The sequence below is a fragment of the Ochotona princeps genome, chromosome 19, assembly GCF_030435755.1.
Source record: "Ochotona princeps isolate mOchPri1 chromosome 19, mOchPri1.hap1, whole genome shotgun sequence".
Taxonomy (NCBI): domain Eukaryota; kingdom Metazoa; phylum Chordata; class Mammalia; order Lagomorpha; family Ochotonidae; genus Ochotona; species Ochotona princeps.
In genome coordinates, this window is record NC_080850.1 from 9,488,455 (window position 1) to 9,506,348 (window position 17,894).

Sequence of the window (17,894 nt, forward strand, 5' to 3'; positions counted from 1 at the left end):
AGAGCACTGGGTTATACCGGTCTTGCTTTATTTTCCTGCCAATTGTCAGAAAGTGAGGTGGGGTATGAAGTGCCCCCTCCTAAATGTTTTTTTCTCTACTTTCTGGCACCCCCTACTTCCATTCAACAACCAACCCCCCTGTTTCCATCTGCGAGGGGGAGAAAAAAAAAGACATAGCCTGATTTCTTATTGGTGAGCTTGCCTATTGAGCAGCTCAGTTATTGAGATTAATAAGCTGCCAGTTTCCAAGGAAGACTAAGAAAACTGCAAAATTAAAGTGCACTGCAACGTGAAATGCTGCTGGTGGCCAGGCAGGATCACGGTGTCCAAAAGGCAAGGTAAAGCCATAAAACAGGGCCGAGCGTGAAAGGATAACCCAAAGGTCTCATTAATTCCCATGCTGCCTCTGATGAGGATGTAGGGGAGGCACCAGGCTTTGCAGCATGGAGAAGCTAGGCTGCCTACTGATTTGCAAAGAACTTCCATGCATCTGGTCCACACAGAAAGGATTCTAGTTTTAAAGCTCATGTGAAAACATTAAAAAAAAACCCCAGCAAACAGTTCACCATGCTTTCATAGTCTCAAGATCATGCCTGTTAGTGATTCCGTCTGAAAATTACTTCGTTGATAGAAAAAAAAATCAATCTGAGAACACGTTTGGCACATCGTTGGCCTCTGATGGAGAACATTTCAACGATTGGATGGCTTCCCTGTAAGGATCCAATTTACAAAAGGTCTTGCATCTTGATTCCCAAATGGGCACCACCAATAAAGCAGCCACTAGAGGCGCAGATGACTTTGTCTAGAACGCAAGAAGTGTCGTTCCTGAAATCCTTATACCCAAATTAGATTCCTTTCGATATCAATCATCGATCCCAACATATGCAGTTCTTTCTCAGAGCCCTGGCTGAGCTTCCTGTCAACAGGAACAACAGTGGCATTCCCAGGATGACCAAATGATCAGTCGTGGGACGGGCAACTGGTTAGGGCTCTCCTACCAATCTGCAATGTCTTGTTTGGAAGACATAAAATTATACAACTCTTAGAGCTGGAAAAACAGCTCACAGTCATGTTTTGTAATATGCAGAGTATTGGGCCCACGGCTGTGAATCAGCTAGCACACTTCCTGTGCTGCCACCATGTCGGAGCGGCCAGGCCTCAGAGTTACCATCCCAGGTTGCACCGATCATGCAGAACTGTAGAGAAGGGTCCCTGATGTCTTGCCTGGCTCAGGATTCTGACAATGACAAAAATCTACATCCAGCAACAGACAGATCACCCCACAGATCATTTCTCACCTTGCACTACTTCTAAAAAGTACGATATATTTGTATTTTGAAAGGCAGAGTGTGGCAGAGAAAAAGAAGAGAGATATCTTCTGAAAGCGGCTTCACTCCCTCAATGGCCAGCAGAGGCAGGAATGCTTTAGCCTGCAGCCAGGAGTCTGGAACTCCATCCTGCCCTCCCACACCGGTGGAAGAGACCGAAGCACTTGGGCCATCTAGTGCAGCCGCACTAGATTAAGAGAGAACACCACAACTTGAACCACTGCTCACACAGGGTTCCTGTTCGGTGCTGGTATTGCGGGCAGCTGCTTGACCTCCTGGTGCACAATGCTGTCTGCACCTTAAACAATTGTTAAAACATTAACTTCATCATTTCTGTGGCATTAAGAAAATTAATTTGTCATCTGTCATAAGGCGAAGCACATTTTTTTTTCCTTTTTTGTCCCAAGAAAACTTATTATGTGGGACTTAAGAAAATGGAATTTTAGGTCAGGCAGGTCCAGGTTCAAATCTCAGCTCTGCTCTTTACTAACTGGGTCATCTGTCTGTAACTTGAACTCCCCGAGCCTCAGCCTTCCTTCATTTTCAATTGGAACAGTAGTGTATATCTAAAAGAGGGGCTTAAGTGGATCATACACACAAAGTTAAGTACTAAGCAAAACGCATATGATAAAGAAAAATTGTGATGCCAGACTTACAGGATCATGCAGAATCAACAAAATTTCTAGAGAAGCATTTTTAAAGAGGAAAAAGCAACTGCTGAGACCTGTGGATATATGCTATTATCTGTAAATGCCTGATTTTCAGAGGTAGGTATATTTTGAAATCAAATTATGACTGGGCCAAAATGAGTATACTCAGTTGTCTTGCTATGTCACAGACTGAACCTGCCCAAAGTTGAAATGATGTTTTCTGCAACCGAGGTCGTTCCTTCTTCAAGAATTGAACATCACTAATCACCTAGACTCCTAAATCAAAAAATTGGTTAGGAATTTCACCTCTCATCTCTACATCCAACAGATTAATTTCTACTGATTCTTTCCTGAAAATACACATCACTTACATGAATACTCAGCATTGCCACTCTACTTGAAGGCATATCACTTTTCAGCTTAAGTATGACATTGTCCAAATCAGACTTTCAGTTTTGTAATACCGTCCTCCTTAGCCCTAGTGTTACAGTCACTGTGAAGCGTCTACCTTCATTAAAAACAAAGGAAATTCCATAGTATTATTTTATCTCCAATGCTGCAATACTGTAATGCCTTTTCATTGCTCTTGAGATGGGGTTCAAAGCCTTGTACCTTCTTGTTCTCACCCACCTTTCTTGTTTGCTTTGTTTCCCTTACACCTTAGTATTGCTGTCCTTGCTGAGTAATTTGTTTGCCACCGAGAACACTCTTAGAGTCTGACTAACATCTACTTATTCCTTGGACTCAGCTTACCTATCAGCTATCAATTTTTCATGGATCTGGCTTCTCTATAGCTCTCAAATCACGGCAGGGACGGTGTGTCATCATTTGTTCACGCCCTACATCCAGCCTAGACTCTTGGCAACAGCAGGGATTGTACTTCTCTCCTATGGTAGGTTCTCAAGGGTCTTTCTAGAATGAATAATGGATGGCCATCTTCAAAAGCAACTTGCAGACTTGTTTGCAGCTGTGTGATCTTACTGTTTAAGATGAGGGCTTCTGGTATTTCAGGGCAAAGGTAAACTCCATGGGGATATTTTGGTGACCTACGGCCCAGGTGGATTCAGACAGGGAAGCTTGCTTCAGCAAAATACACAAAGTTAGCTTCTGTCATTGAATTACTGTTTTCTAGTTTAAAAAAGAGAGGGTAGCTTTAAAAACTCCTAAAGTAGGTGGTGACCAGATAAATTCCAGAGCTCATCATTTTGAGCAGCAGAATGAGTGTATAGATGTTATCAACCCAGAATTGCAGGTGGACTTGACTCCAAGACCTCTCATGAGTAGGCTGAGGAAGATGGTTACTGCAGTGATGTACTTCAGGAAACACAGGGTAGACTGCTTACAACTAATTTCTCTGCCTTGTGTCCTGATTTTCATTACATTTATTTATCAATTTATAACTTTTGGTAGTAGAAATTTATGCTGATTTTTTAGATGTAATGTAAAACTTCTCCGTGGTGCTTTCTTGTCTGATAATAAATTTCAAATCTGTGTTCTCCTGGTTTCTGGCTGTTCCTCCTTATTCAGTACCCCCAATTTTACTTGTAAAAAACAACAGGAGGGGTATAGTTCAGAGAGGAGCTAGCATTCTTCATACAGAAGAATGGAGGCTTCAAAAGGGCAATGTGGAGACCAGGGACCACCTCCTTGGGTCTCGGGAGATGCCTTAAAACTTGACATAAAGCTTGTAGGAGTGGCGAGATGTCTGCTCAGTCTCTCCCAGCATTATGAACCTCCACCATACCTGAAGTCTACGTTAACAAAAGGACAGAGGTGGTAAAGCTATCTGAATTTTCACTTTGCGCCCAAAAGTGGTGGCCACAGAAAGGAGCCTCCAAAATTTCTTGCCTCTCCTGGTTCTCTCCCCTGCCATGTGAGTAAATCAGTTTAGATTAGGTTTGATAGATAAGCAACTTGCTCATATAGAGAACTCTCATACCCACATTTCCACTTTCTGGCAAGAAAAGGGCGCCATTAAAAATCCAGCATGTGTTTGAACGGGTGAATATGTTTAGTTTCTGATCAACAAGATTCCATGAGAAAAGAGTGGAGAATGGGAGCGTTTGCCTTTCTCTACTTATCTGATAGGTGAATTCCAACATTTATCTAAGAATCTGGAAGGATGACACATCTTCCAGCCTTTCTAGGAGAACTACCCAGTTCTCCACCACAGTCACATAACTTTGATCCTTCCATGATGTGTAAAATGCTCTCGCTTTCTGTGTATGTGCTACCTCCCCCTTTATAACATGCAGACTTTGAGGGAAGGATGTGTAATTTCAACACCAACATCTCAGCACCTAATATAGACCTTAGCATATTAGCGAAGGAGTTTTCTAATATTTGTTAAAAGAGACTATGTTAACAGTATTTATAAGAGAATGATAAATTTTCAGTGATTTTATGAAGTACTGCTAAAATTTTCAGATAGGAGACCAAGGTTCACTCTGGTTCTGGGGGCTCAGGTCTAGGAAAGGGGTCCTAGACATTTGCTGCCGTCTATATCTTGTGCTTGTTTTTTGGTGTTACCTCATTTCACGGGCCTCAACTGTAACTGTCCTTAACCTTGGGTACTTATAAAAATAATTATTTTATTTTATTATTTGAGAGGGAGAGAAAAAAAGAAGATGAATGAAGAAAGTGGAAGAAAGAGGATAAGAGAGTTCCTCTCTAGTGGTCTACTCCCTAGATACCTGCAAAAACCAGGGGCCAGAACCTAAATCTGAGATTCCCCCATGGGAGGCAGGGATCCAGTCTTTTGGGTTATTACCTTCTGCTCCTCAGGGTGGACATCAGTAGGAAGCTGGGAATGGAAATAGAGTCAGGCCTCAAACCCAGACATCCCATATGGGATGTGGGTATCCCAACCAGTGGATTAAATGCTAGGCCCAATGCTCAATTTCTTGGCTTTAGAAGATAATGATTGAATAAATCCATACTTTTTCTTATATTTCCTTTTGATTGACTTCAAGATTTTAACAATCCTATCTACTTGCAAAATTTTGTCTTTAATTTATCTCTGTCAAAATCATCATTAAGAAGTCCTCATTGTAGAAAGGCCAGACGTCCAAACAATCAGCCAAAGAACTCTACGGATAAGAACCTGTAAATTCTTGGAAAGCTTCCTTCAGGAAAGGAACAAAGTGACCCACTTGGTTTTGTTGGTCATCTCTACTGCATATTTTCCGTAAGAATCATTTGTCATACACGGTTCAAAAAAAATCTGGGAAATCAACTAAACGCATCAGAACATGGGAGATGGGAGGTATGTTCATATGTTGCATGTGTTCTTAGCCCCAAGGTGATTCCTTGCAGAGAAGAAACACTGGTGGACCTGGATCTTCAAAACTATAAATGGGTCAAGAAATGTAGGCTTGTGCTTCTTCATTCATCAGCATCTGGCCACCTGACTTTGTATGTAGGAAGCACAAATGCTCCACTCAAGGAAGCTCAGAAACTGGTATCTTTCAGGAGCCACAGACTGGCAGGTTGGTTTGTTCTTCTCCATCTAGATCCTATATCTCATTTTATTTGTTTGAAAGGGGGAGGAGAAGAAAGAAGGAAGCGGAGGGAGAGATGGAGGAGGAGAAAAGGATTGAGAGAGAATGACTCCATCTAACCTGCAGAGTCATTCCCCAAGTGCCTGCAACATCTGGGGCTGGGCTAGGCTGAAGCCAGTAGTTTGGGACTCAATCTAGATCTCCCACAGAAGAGTCTGGGATTCAATTACTTGAGCTATTAACTATTTCCTCCCAGGGTGTGCACTAAGCAGAAGCTTGAATCAGGAGCACAGTTTAGACTTAAACCCAGACACTGTGGTATAGGCAGTGTAGGTCTCAAGTGATGTCCTAACTGCTATACCTAAACATACCACTAGATCCTGTTTCTTTAAAACAGTAATATCGATAGCTTCTCCCAGCCTCATGAGATCACTTCCAGGCTTGAGTGAGATAGACAATACATGTGAGATAGTGGTGATGGGCAAACACAACATACACAACATTCACTTCTTTCCTTCTCTCTGCCTACATAACATCTATTGAACTTATCCTTTCTTTCTTGTTCTATTTCATTGAAGGCATCCTATGAAGTGTTTCTCATAATCATCTATTGATGTAAAAATAAGCTGACCAGTGACCAGCACACTAAATGTGGGGAGAAAAAAAGGACAGAAAAATGTTATCTGGCTTTAGGAGCACCGTCAACCATGACACAGCCCTATGAGTCAGCTGTGTATTATTATTGAATCACTCCATCATGCCAGCCGTTTGAATGTATCTATTATACAGAATATATAATAGTTTTAATTGTCTACATATTTTAACCTTCAGTGATAAACAATGCGGGTATTCTTAAAAATAACCTGCAATTGTCCAAAATAAAATTAAAATATAAAGTTTTGGCGTGATTACAGTGACAGAATGCACTTATGTTTAAAATTTTATTTTCTAAAAAGATCCAACACATTATAAAAGAGATACCATCTCAAATACTATGGCTTTCAAAATTGCTTCCAGCTGAGAGGAAAAAAAAATTCTGTGGTCATTCTTAGAAAGAGTACACATTATTTCTGCCTTTCCTCAAACCTAAGCTATTAAAGTTTAAAGACCATTTGAGAACCTTCTGATCGGTCAATATAAATTAGCCTCTCTATGTTGAGTCTCCAAGTTTCTACCTGGTGCAGAGGCAACAGCGACTGGAGTGTACAGACCCCAAACAAGTCTGGGGACGAAGCAGCAAGGCTGTTTCGTAACTGGGCAAGCCATTCACAGTCTTCACTGTCAATTCCATGCCAGCCTGCCACACCAGGACTGATGGGTCGGTTCTCAGGTCATGAAGGCACATGTGATTTGGGAAACCCCAAGTGACGATGGCAACAAGATTGAGGCAAAGACACAAAAGCAAGCTGGGTGTGGCAACAGTTTTCTAGCCCCTCTCCTAACTGCCACGCTCTCCCCTTCCTTGGTTGGTGTTTATACATCACTGTTTGCCCCACAGGCACCAAGCTGTTAGTGTGTACAGGCGGGATTAAAGTGGGATGGCATGCTGGATGAAATATAAATTAAAATTACACTTCTGTCAGTCTGGAGTCAGGGATTGTTTCTCAAGGTCTCCCTAAACACTTAATTTCAAATGAGTCTTCATTTATTACTTCAGGAAAGGCCAAATGCATAATTTATCAGCAGATTTCAGTCAATATACCCATATAAGCACCCTTCCCATGAGCCTTTGAGTAAAAATATGTTATGCTAATTCTATTAGTTGGGTACACAAGAGCTGTCTAACAGAGTAAACAAACATTAAAAAGAGACACATGTGAACAAATACCTATCAATCCACGGTCCAGGGTCAAATTAGCAAGAGAATGAGGTGACAAGCTTGTCCCATTATTTACACCAAGACCGTCTCTCCCAGTAGAATCTGGAGCTCCCTGGTGGCTCTGAGCGCTGACTCAGGGTAGGCGACAGGCAGAGAGTCCCTGGCTTTGAGTGTGTGGGTGATTCAGGATGGCTGATGACTCTCTCTGGGTGACTCTCTGTGATCTGGGAATGGGGACTTACCGGGTCTCCAGTGGCACGTTGCTGTTCAGCACCCAACTGTCCTGAAGCTGAACGGACTCTGGTGTGGTGGCCAGGTCATTGGGTGCTGGAGCTGGGGCGTGGATCTGGCTCCGCCGATTGGTCAGAGAGTTTCTGTTGAGGGAGTTGGCCGACGAGTGGTGATGGGACAGTGTGTGGTTATGAGGAGGTGGCAGAGGGGGCCTCAGCGTGGACTGGCTGTGATGGTTTGGAGGGCCTGTAAGAAAGCAGAAGGGGAGACAGCCATTAACGTCTGTGGATTCCAGTGTTCTGGCACCCCGCAAACCTGTAGCGTGTGGTTTGGAACCAAGGCTTTGATGATGACAATCACCAAATACCACAAACCAGAGGCACAGATAAGACTGCAGAAAGCATCGCAGGATTAACCACAAGCAAATAGTAAGCTCTACTTTGCATTTCACCAAAGGCGTTCAAAGAACAATAATGACAAACCAAGTTAGCCAAGTCTGGTGGAGAAGGGCTGGCCTGTGAGATTATTTGAAACATTTTAATACTGCAATGAAAGTGACACAACACTCAAGGTTGTAACAAGTCCAGTACACCACAAGCATCTTTTTACAAGTATCTCATCTCACTCATGACAGTCAGGACACAGCTTAAATCAGGGACCAACATTTTTCAAATGCAAAAGTGCCTTCAAAAAGCTCAGGGTAAAGAGAATGAAGAGACGGCAGCACTTTGCCATCAAGTTTCTGAAGCCCCTGCATACCTGTAAGGGACAGGCAGAAAAGACAAGAAGGCCATTTGTGGACCGAGTGGAACTTGGCGGAGGAGGGGCAGCCCTCATTTAGCCTAGGCCACTAAGGCCATATTTCAATGTGGAGGGCTCTTGGGAAGTGGCGTATTCCAATTTTTCTAGAAAAGTGGAAAAATTTGCAAATGAGGTAAAACTTCTCAGTTTGTAAAAATATCAAAAATGCAAAGTACACAAATGTCTTGCACATGTGTGTAGATACACATTTGTATGTATCTATATATGTATGTGTGTTTCCATATATAGAGGAATACAAGGGTACTTTAAAACATTTGTAGAAGAATGAAAATAAATGCAGGGGCTTAATTTGGCTCAGAATATATTTTCAGAACTTTTTTTTCATAATATGTGGCAAATGTGTATTATAAAAAAATAGGATGCATGAATTTCTAAACCTATTTTGCACCAAAATAAACTCTGATGCTTAATTCCATTTTCCCACAAACTTTGTATTCTCACATCTCTGCTTTCTACACATAACACAACACTCAAATTTCTGTGTGTGAAAGTGAGAGTTAACATGGAACACCTGTGAGCCACCTCATTTCAGGCACTGGATGGCTTACTCCAATGAGAGGCAAAGTCTGGAGATCAGGTTTCTGGAGAAGGTCCGGTCAGGGGTTTTCAAGCCAGGATCCTGACTGCAAATCGCATCTGATTTTTTAAACAACAAAATCCTCTCTCTTTGGGGAGGGGAGGTGAGAACAAAGGAGAGTTCTGCCTGGGTTCCTGTAAACCCTTGTAAATATCTCGACACAGGGTACCTCCACGCAGGGTTGTCCCTGCAGCCCCTCTCGCTCCATACAGTATTTGAAGCACGACAAAAATGGAAGTGGTTCGTGTGCAACGGGAGCCTGTAATTTGGCTTTAATGGATGCCGAAACCTGACTTCTAATTTGTGTCCTTCGAGCAAGTTTATTTATTTTTTTTTTGAAGCCTCCAGTCAGAGCTGGCAGCTCACCAGGTGACCACTGAGCCTTGTCATTTTGGCCCCTGCCAACTTTGAAAAGCCTCAGCTCCTGCTGTCCTGGCTTTAAGAAGTTGGCTCAAGTCATTTAAACAAGCAATTTGACACAAATTTCAACTACTTGTCTCCTTATGTGGCCGGGTTACATCTCCAAAAGGTGTAATCTACATTCTAGGGTTCCTGGGAAGCCTGGGCAACATTCGGTGGGAGAGACAACACTGCAGCAAGATACCAGGTTTGGAGAGCAGCAAGCACACAAAAAGCACGAAAAACACAGGGGAAGGCAATTCTAGGAAGTTTTCATCTCTGGACTGAAATGGCTTGGGGAAGTTTTTGTTTTGTTTGGTTTTTTGTTTTTCCTTTTTCCTAAATGTTCTGCAAAAGACAATGAACAATGAAAACTCTGACCCTGTGAAAAATGCCACTGTGTGGCTGTGTAGATGTGAAATCATGTCCTCCAAATGAACCTGTAATTCATATTTTACATTATGCATCGGTGACATTTTAAATATATCTTTGGGGGCGTTTCATCGCTGTAGCAGGCTATTATATTTTCTGGCATTGTTGTCTGTCTAGTAATGTATTATTACATAGTTATTTAGCATTTGTCTGTCTCGGATTAGTGGGAAGAGGTGGGGAGCAGGGGTGAGATGATGTAATAATGATCCCTGGGAGATGCTATCCGAACCCCTCATGCACCGTTAATGAATTCTCATGCCTTTCTTCCCCCAATTCCAACTGCCTTCCAAGTGGTGTCATTATTCTCCATTAGTGGGGTAATTATGAGGCTTGCCTGGGGAAGACAAGGTGAGTCAGTGTACAAGTGAGAATGAACCCTCCCCAGCCCCAAGCCCTAACTCTGCACCTCTCACTGCCCCCTCCTTGCACCTTCACCTCTGCAGACCACACACTTTTCCCCAGTACAAAAAGCCCTTGTTTTCATTCCTTTGCTGCTTTTTTCCCCCAGTGCACTAAATGAGATGCCAGACCCCGTCTCCACCCCCAGTTCCTGTGTGCTCACCATGAGCTGTTTGCCTGCCCCTCCAGCCTGTGTGGCCCTTCTCTGTCTGTCTGTGCTGTGTGTGGGCAGAATTCCTGTGGCTGTTTGTACCCAGAAGGGATCCAGGAATGTTGCCCAGGGGGAGACGGATGCACCCACCTAGCTAGTTATGCTGCATGCTCCAAGTAAAATGGACATTTAGTTTTCCTGTTAAAAGGGTGTAGGGATCAAGTTCATGTTCCATGTTCCCTGAAGACAATACCTAGCGCTCTCTTGATGGGCAAGTGGAGAAAGAGGAGTCAGAGATGAAATATTGGAACTTTCCATTCATCCTTTCCTCCTAGGAAGCCACGTGTTATTTCAATGTAATAAAAATCAAATAACTGATAGAACCAAAACAAAAGTTATGCAGAGACCTCCATCTGCAAAGATGTTCTGTTCGTTGCTGGTGCTCATTTACAGAGGTGCTGATCACACCGATACGGTGGTGGTGGGGTATGTACGTCAGTGACGGCGCAACACCAAGTAGGGACATGTTGCCAAGAAGTCAGGAGGTAAAATCCAGAGCTTTCAAGCACTGAGTTGCATCTGCTGTTTGTGTGAACTTAGGCATGCTACCTTCTCTCTTGAATTTGCAGCCTAGACTTCGACTAAACAGTGATTAAATTTGCTAAGGTTGACTATCAAAGTCACTTAGCAGGTGAACATACAATGTTAAATATGCTACCTGAAGGCTGGAAAGTTCCCCCAAACCATGGGTACAGAACCTGGTTGGGCTCCTTTGGGATGAAGGATGGGCACAAAATCATCACAGCTCTCAAGCAGACTGGATGGGAGAGGTAAATACAGACATCATTTACTTAGGGAAGAAGCTGAATGTAACCCAAGATGTGAAGATGGTGTGTATTGCTCTTGCTTTCTGATTCTGTATTCTATAATGACAACAACTGGATAAAGTCCAAGGTTTTGGATAGTTTCTCCGGTGTGTCCTCAACCCTGTAATAATCCTGTTTGTGTATTAATACAGCAGGATATATGCATCTACGAATTACGTTTTCCACTCCTCGTTTAACTAGCAGTGCCCTGGCATTCAGTGTGGGTAACACACATCCAAAACTCAACAAGCAATCCTCTCAAGCACTGCTGGCATTCAGCACTTTGCATTCCCATCATCCAGTGCACTTGCTGCTTAGTAAGGTTTTCTGTCTCAAAAAATGTCAATAATAGCTCATGTTTACATGCCTTACGCTTTTCCAAGAAGGAAAATACATGAAGAGTCCTTCTCCAGAATAACTGGTGGCCTTAGTCCATTGTACAACAGAAATGATTAAGGCTGTTCCCTGAAGGAACCCCCGAATCCACTCCCAGTTCTCTGCCATTATTGGCTTTAGTTAATGCTCATGGTACTCATGGCTCTTTTATTATACAGAAATGAAATCACCTAATAATCCAATTGCACTACAAACAACTTGGTGGCATAAATGCTTACATGGTAGCAACCTAATAAGCATGGTATTAGTAGGCAAAAAGCAACTGTCATTAGAATCTCCTTGCTGACCTGCTAGATTGCGCCTGATTTGCCTGTGTCGAGAACCTAGAGTGTATTTTTAGATACTGCTCGGCTTTTAGTTCTAGGAAGAAGGACCCAATCCACTGACTCTTTACCAAAAGCTAGGGAAGGCACAGATGAACCTCTTGGAATTTATACAGAGGGGGGCCTTCATAATATTAAAAAAAAAATAATCGCTGAGTGCTACTGTTTGTCCTGCAACAGCAAGAATGGGCTGCTTCTGCATCTTTGTGAGGGACAGTTGCTGCCTGTTCATTCTGTCTGGGAAGCCATGCTTATATTTTATCCTTCTGAAATGCTTATTGGCTGATAGTGGAGCTTGAAGAAACATAAAGCAGCACTTCAGTGTTGCCCAAAGTATCAGTTTCAAGGGAGATGTGGCGAGCACAAATCTTTGGGCCAGTTATGCTTAGGTTGGCTATGTTAAAGTTGCCCAAAATATGTGTGGAAACAACCAATACCCACATTTGAAATAACAAATGAAGGAAGAATTTTTGAAAGGAGGGAAGGAAGTAAACTGTTAATAATTGGCTATTGTTGCTGCACTCTGCCTAAACAAACAGCTGCAAGGGAGGCATTTAGGGTGAGTGTACTCTTGCCAAATGTGAAGGTAGGCAGATGGTAGGAAGGCATCCTTACACCAAAGCAGCCTTGTTTTGCTCTACCCCAATTTTTCCTGATGATTAAAGCTGATGACAACATGCATTAAAAAAAAGTATAGGTAGGGGCCTCCCGAAGTGCTACATCACTCATTTCTAGAAATGGTATGCCAACTGTGAGTCTCTGAAAGCTCCATACCCCTCAGACCCAAGATGACACATTAACCACAAACTCTCTGCTTTCTCTTCCTTGTCAGCCGTGTGGCTGAGGCAAGTCATGTCCTGACAGCAGCCTGAAGATGCTGGCAGTGGAGATGGTTGGTAATGGTAGGAGCTTTGGAGTCTGATGAAAACTGGCACTTAGATGCCTTGTTCACATCTGAGCTTGGATGGGAGCCAGAGAGAACTGGGGTGAGGAGTTTCAAGAATAACAGCCCCTGGTTAGAATTACGGAGGAAAGAGTCATGTAGACGGCTGGGCTGGTGGTTGACTAAATGCCTACATGGCTGCTACAGGTCTTTTTCTTTATCTGTCAATGAAGCCCAGTCATTTCTCTACATAGTACTTGTTAGGGAAATCAAATGGGATTATTACAAGGAGCCTAGCACAATTGCTGGCACATAGCCAACTATTAATCAATAATATACTATTTTGTAATTGGGTATAATTAATAAAACTGATATTAGAAACAGCAGCTACAGTAATTGCAGCTTGGCAAAAAATAATGCAGGTACCATTTATCCCAGCTTCTTGAGATGAAAATTCATGGAAAGAGACAGCAAATATACACTGAGGCAAAGTCATCCATCTGAGACTCCTCCACCTTCACTCAGCCTGCAGAAGGGTACAATGACGAGTGATTGAATGACATGGCTGGGGACAACAGAGGCAGTGCCAAGAGCATCTCCTTGAGAAATCACAAGAAATAAACATGGGATTCACACTGGTCCACTCTCACCAATAAAACAGTTGGTGCTAATGATGATATAATAATAATATTAACCATAGCTGAGTTAAATTTTTTTTTTATCGTGTGCAGTGTGAAGTGCCATACACAGCATGTTTCTTTCTAGTTGTATGAGATAGGTCACTTATCATTCCCATTTTACAGATCCAGCAAGTGACATGCACACAGGTGAGACAATGCATAGCAGGTCACACAGTTAAATAAGTGGTAGAGCTGCTATTTGATCCCAGGAGGCCCTTCTAAACGAAGGGGACGAGCTCACAGTACACTCTCACAGGAAGGAAGAACTGGACTCCTGTCTTGGCTGATGTATCCCTAGCATACATAGATGAAAATCAGCTCTGACTCATTTAGCTTTGCAGATTGATTTAAAAGGCAGAATCAGATGTGTGAGAAATTGGAGTGAGCCATGTATCTCAAAGCTTTCCACAGCTCTACAACACTGCTTGAGACAGAAGAAATGGGTTGCAACAGCCAGCCTGCATTGCTACCATCCCTTTTCCTATCTTTCCCAAAGCCTTTCTCCCAACGTCCCACTCTGGGCTGCATCTTAGTTACCATATCCAGAGGCATGGGATCTGAGTGACAGGATCATAAGTGGGGCAGAACCAAGGGCATACTCTGCACCCAAGGGTAGAAGGACTGAGCCCAAACCCAGTCTCTCACAAATGTTTGAAAGAGTCTCATATTTGTAAGTGTCAGCCACGTTGGACACTGAGTTTTCTCCTTCCTGGCCTTAATGCTTATCAAGTGATTTGCCCCCTAAAGAATGGAGTTTTAGTTTGTTCCTGATCCATTACAGATATTCCTGGCTTCCTAGGGGCAGGTGACCTGTTTGCAGTATTTCTCAAATTTCGGCACTATTGCAGCAAGTTGTAGCCACAGATGTTCTCCACATTGCAGAGGATAGGAGTGAAGAGGAGGAAAGATGAAGGAGGGAGCCAGGTTATATCCTCTATCTCATCTCCCAGCACTCAGCTCCAGCTCCAGTTGGGACTTTTCACACAGATGATGTCACATGCCTGCATCCGCTGTTGACCTTGACGGAAGGGTCTCACTTAGCCTGAACAGAGAGCCGGAGGAGCAGAGTGCTGTGCTCATCCCTAGGGAATGATACATACTCCTCTTGCTTACCTAGAATACATGGCCGGAGAGTAAAAACCACTGCTAGCGCACTGGCAATGACAGACACATCAGCACTACATGGCAGAAGTCGGGGAACTGCAGTCAGCTGGAGTCATCTTCTGCAGCAATGGCAACCCAAGTTTTGTCATCTCTCCTTATACGCACAGAGAAGGGTCTGGAGGTCATCTATCATAGACTACCTACTAATAAAAGTGCTGTCCAGGAAGAATCTGCTGTGAGACAGCCACTTTGCATCTTGCGTTTCATTCAAAACTTCCAACACTCCTCAAAGGAGATACTGCTTTACCTTTTCAAGGAAAGGAAACTAAGGCAGGGGGTGGTTAGGTGCCGCACATCTACTTCTGTAAAGTCCACCCTAAACTGCTCTGTGTATCTTCTGGTACTCCATTAGCATGCTGTGGATTGCTCATTGCTAACCCAGTACAAGGATGTGTTTTTTGCATCTTTGACTCAAACCTACAAAGCCTGGTGTAGAACTGGTAGCAAACGAACAAATGAACCAATGAACTCAGGGCTTGGGGAGGGGAGTGGCAGTGTATTGGAAATTCCCAGTGGAGAGAGATCATAGCCAAGTCAGTCTGTTCTTTGGTGTTCTGTTGACCGCTGGCATCAACGTTGCGATCTTTCTTTCCCCTCATCCTTACTGAGGGTCCTTGCACAGGGAGTTAGCCAGACAAAAGGGAGCGAGAGTTCGAATCCCTCTATCTTTAACTTTTGTATTTATTCTTGGATTTTTTTAAATAATAGCTTTATTGAGTTGTAATAAGATCCAACCTTTTGTAAAATACACTTCAATGCTCCTTTAGGATGCTCATGAAGGTGTATTACATCATTTTGTTGCCCCAAAGGCAGGGCCATACCCATTACTTCCTCCCTTCACTCTCTCCCTCCTCAGGATTTGGCAAATGCTCATCTCCTCTCTGTTTCAAGAAATTTGGCTCTTCTGGACCTTTCACGGATATGATGATTCTCTCTGCTCTTTATAATCAAGTCCTTAGTGTGCTTATAGAGTCACACTGGAATTCACCTAAGTCAGAACTCACTTGGAGCACACTTTATACCACTGAAGCAGGTTCGCCATGGGGACCCTGCTGCTGCTGATCATTTTCAGATGGGAACTGACAAGGGAGGGCCATTGGAGAGCCCACTGTGCACTTGAGAGCCTGTGGGGAATCCCAGAGTTTGTTTTAGTGATTCAAGTACGGCTGCAAGTCCCAGAGGGGAGCCACTGCACAGGGAACCGCTCTTGCAGGGGCAGAGGAAGGCTGCAGAATGCTCCTGCATTGAATCAGTAGCTGCCCATGGGTACGACACTTACAGCGATGATGGGTTTGGGACTTTGCAGCCCAAACAGGATAAGTTCTCACACAGGATGGGTCAGACAAGACTACTAATCACAGATGCCACAGCATATTAGCTGGCCCCCAAACTCATTCTCTGCTTCCCTACATCACTAGGAAAGTATTCCTTGAGATCAATGTCAGCTACTTTCCAAGTGACAAAGGGGAAAAAAAAGACGATTTGAAATACTTGAGAAGACCCCTTCTAAAGAGATTTTATTGCAAAGGTACGTCCAAGCAGAGCCTATCTGAGCATTTCAATAAATCTACATTACCCTGGGTGTTTTGGCATCCTCTGGGAGACGAAAGCCTATCAGTAGAAAGTAATGATTTTGGGCTTTTCAATTGCCCTAAGGATCTTGACAGTACTATTAAGACCCATGAGCTCCCTGTCGAGAAGTTTAGGAGTGAAATTATTAATATGCCCAGACGTTATGTTGATTGTTGCGCCGTGGCAGAAAATACTCTCCCTGTTATTTGAGCTGCATTATCACTTTCCCAAGCAGAGAATTGCATCAAAAATTTAAACTCCTCTCATTCCAGCTCATCACACAGATTTTCAAGGTCTTATTGTAAAATAGACTGGGCAAAATTTAGATATTTCCCTATCCATGAAAAGATAATATGTTTTTCAAAGACCTCTTTTTTTTCCTCTGTGGGTGGGGGTGCAGTAAGAAACCCCACATAGAATTCTTTTCCATTGGGATGACATTCCTTAGCTCTTTAACTGGCTTATCCTTGAGGGTGTCTTTCATTCTTCTTCTTTTTTTTTTTCTCTTTCTTTGAGATGTTCACAATGCTTCCCCGCCCCCTCGCCCCGAACGTAAGAGTGCCAACATAAAAATAAAATGGGATTCTGACTTCAGATTGAAGTTCTCTGATGATCAGAACGATGGGAGCCAGTTCCGATCCACACCATTCATTGATAGCAAGAATGACTGAAGCACGCCAGGTAAATGGCAAGGATGGGATAAAGGGACCTCGAGCATTTTCACTTCAAAGCTCAGCAGAATTATTTACTATCTGGGTGACCTTTTCCCCAAATCTCTCCTGGTACATGCCTTATAGGACAAGGGAACAAAAGTTTCCCCATACTATATAAACAAAAGTCAGCTGAATGTCAGACCTTGAATTGCACCTGGTTCCATGTCGAGTGACAGTTACACAATGGAATATTTGGGGTATATATTTTGGGAGCATTATGTCTTCCATCAGTACACACACATACATGCACACACACACACACACACACACACACGTGCATACCCAAGAGCATCCTTACGTAGTGTGCCCATGACCCAGAATGACGTGGCTCATACGCTTTCACAGACAGCACATTAGCTTCTTCTAGTATTGTTTTAATTTCCCAAGTACAGTTAGTTTAACCTCTCAGAGCTCATGGGTCTGAACTACACAGAAAGAACACTGAGCAGAACTGGCTGCCAAGCAGAGAAGGGCAAGAGGTCTCTCTTCTCCACCCTGCAGAGCCCTAGCAGACACATCATGGGGACCCATGTCTAGGATGCCTGGGGACCCCACAAGTCTCAGATTGGTCACAGAACTGGGGTCTACTCTCTGAAAATCACTAGCTCCCACCATGCTCCATTGGAAAAATGGGGTTCTTCCTACTTTTCCCGGGGAATCCTCAGACGTGCAGACAGTGGGCTGTCCATTTATGACTGGGTGACTCCTGGAGTTAGACAACCAGAGTGCTGAGATGCCCATCCATAAAAAGACTGTTAATAAAACTTCCTACTTGATAAAGATAATTAAATGAGCTACTATGTTTAAAGGGTTCAGAAAGCATGCTGCAAGTAGGAAACATTCAGGGAATTTAATTTTGCCTGATTTGACTAATTCCTATTCAATGTGATGGAGAGAGGGGTGGACAGAGACCCTGGGATTGAAAGGTCACTATTTTGAAAGCATGAAAGATCTTCTGTTGCCAGGTATTTTTTTTTAAGATAAATAGC

General features: G+C 43.2%; 1 protein-coding gene across 1 annotated transcript in view; it reads right to left on the minus strand.

The window, feature by feature from the left end:
• The window catches only part of TENM2 (teneurin transmembrane protein 2), a 344,410-nt gene that overhangs the window by 255,711 nt on the left and 70,805 nt on the right, over positions 1-17,894 (minus strand). The window contains exon 4 of the mRNA XM_058677877.1: positions 7,540-7,774. Within this exon, the coding sequence (XP_058533860.1) occupies positions 7,540-7,774 (235 nt within the window). The remainder of the gene's footprint in view (positions 1-7,539; positions 7,775-17,894) is intronic.